At 39.2% G+C, this 1,583-nt stretch overlaps 1 protein-coding gene across 1 annotated transcript; it reads right to left on the minus strand.

The window, feature by feature from the left end:
• Positions 1-217: 217 nt before the first annotated feature.
• Positions 218-1,143, minus strand: LOC134648629 (uncharacterized). The gene has a single exon (XM_063503116.1). It carries the CDS (start codon positions 1,017-1,019, stop codon positions 300-302), a length of 720 nt encoding a protein of 239 aa, XP_063359186.1. The 5' UTR covers positions 1,020-1,143; the 3' UTR covers positions 218-299.
• Positions 1,144-1,583: the final 440 nt, after the last annotated feature.

Below are 1,583 nucleotides of genomic sequence, written 5' to 3' on the forward strand. Positions count from 1 at the left end.
ATTTGTAGTTAGTACAAGTGTGGAAAAATATATAATAGGTACCAAAAACACGATTATTCTTCAGGTACCTATTACGTATTTTTTGAACTAGCCCTACCATTAAAGCAAACAGGATGTCTCGCTTAAAGCTTACAATCAAAAACTTTTATAAAAGACACACACTTTAATAAAACTTTTTAAACACCAAACTTGAGCAATATTAATATCTTCGATATACATTTGAATAATAACAATTCACTTAAATTCTGCGTAGAATCACATAGAAAACACGTAAATAAATAAACTCTCTTATATACTAACTAAAACCAACTGTTCTCTTTTTTCATTTTGTCTCTGTACCTTCCTTTCATCTCGAGGTTTTGAAAAATCTCCGATAACTTGTTTAATTTTTGTACAGGACTTTGAGGTAACTGCTCCAGTCTACACGACTTATCTTCATTGGGACATAAATTAAAAGTTTGTCTCTCTCGCAAACATAGTAACTTCCCTGTTTCGGGTAGGGATGACAGCTTAGCCACCTGCATAGCTGCATTTTTAAACCTGGTTTTAGGCGACACTTGCTCAGTATCGTCCAATCTGTAGGTCTCCAGCGTTCGCTTCGAACTAGAATCTAAATACACCGGCTCTAACAGGTCATACGTATTTTCTCTTAACAGATGAGGTTTCTCTTCAAACGTATCCTCTCTTCGTAACTTCTTATCGTGGAACGTATTCTCTCTTAATAGTTTTTCAGGCTGTTTAAAACCATGAATCCTTAGCGGTGTTAAAGGGTTGAGTAATCGCACAGGTTTATCAGGTTCCTTCTTTAAGTCGAAAACGATGACTTTAGTTTTAGTTCTTTCCTTCTGTCCTATATCAGGTAGCGGTCGGAACGGTGAGAGCGTAGGTTTGACATCGTTCTCGATCATCCTGGTTTGAGCTGTTCTGTTGGGTCTGGTGCGTAGTTTTCTGGGCGCGTAGATGGTGGTCAAAGCGCGGGTCTTGTGCGGGTCGAGCGGCGCGAGCGGAGCGGGCAGCATGGGACGAGTGGCGGGCCGCGCGGGCGGCCGGCGACTCCGACCGGCCTTGGGCGGCGTGGCGAGTGGAAATTATTGGAAAATTTCGGAGCGGATTGACATTGACGGACACTTTCTTTTTATTAATGACGTGGCCAGTGGTTTTACTCATAATGAAATGGTAGTTTGTTTTGCGTAGTGCGTGAACAATAAAGTAAATGAAATTTAATCATAATCATTTAAAAAGTTTTTATAGGTTGTGTTACTTTTATAAGTTGTGTTTTCCTCTTTAATTATACAAGGTGTCCCAAGAAGTAGTGATATACTGAAGCTGGGAGGTAGAGGACCTAGAGGGCTATCTGAATCACCCCCATGTATGTTCCGCGATTTTTCGTATTTTCGGAGTTAGGATATTTTTTAATTTTTCACCTATCGCCGAGTACGATGAGATTTTTATTTATGGTGACGTGAATTATTGCGGTAGATGCTTGATTTTTTTTGTGTGCTAAGCTGATAGATAGGCCAATTCAGTATGGTAACATTTACTATCGTTAGATCTTTGAATGGAATTAAAAAAAAATTAATGCG

This window comes from Cydia amplana, chromosome 6, assembly GCF_948474715.1.
Source record: "Cydia amplana chromosome 6, ilCydAmpl1.1, whole genome shotgun sequence".
Classification (NCBI taxonomy): Eukaryota; Metazoa; Arthropoda; class Insecta; order Lepidoptera; family Tortricidae; genus Cydia; species Cydia amplana.

Excerpts from the sequence above, each read along its gene's own strand:
- LOC134648629 (XM_063503116.1), bottom strand. The coding sequence starts at position 1,019 with ATGCTGCCCGCTCCGCTCGCGCCGCTCGACCCGCACAAGACCCGCGCT.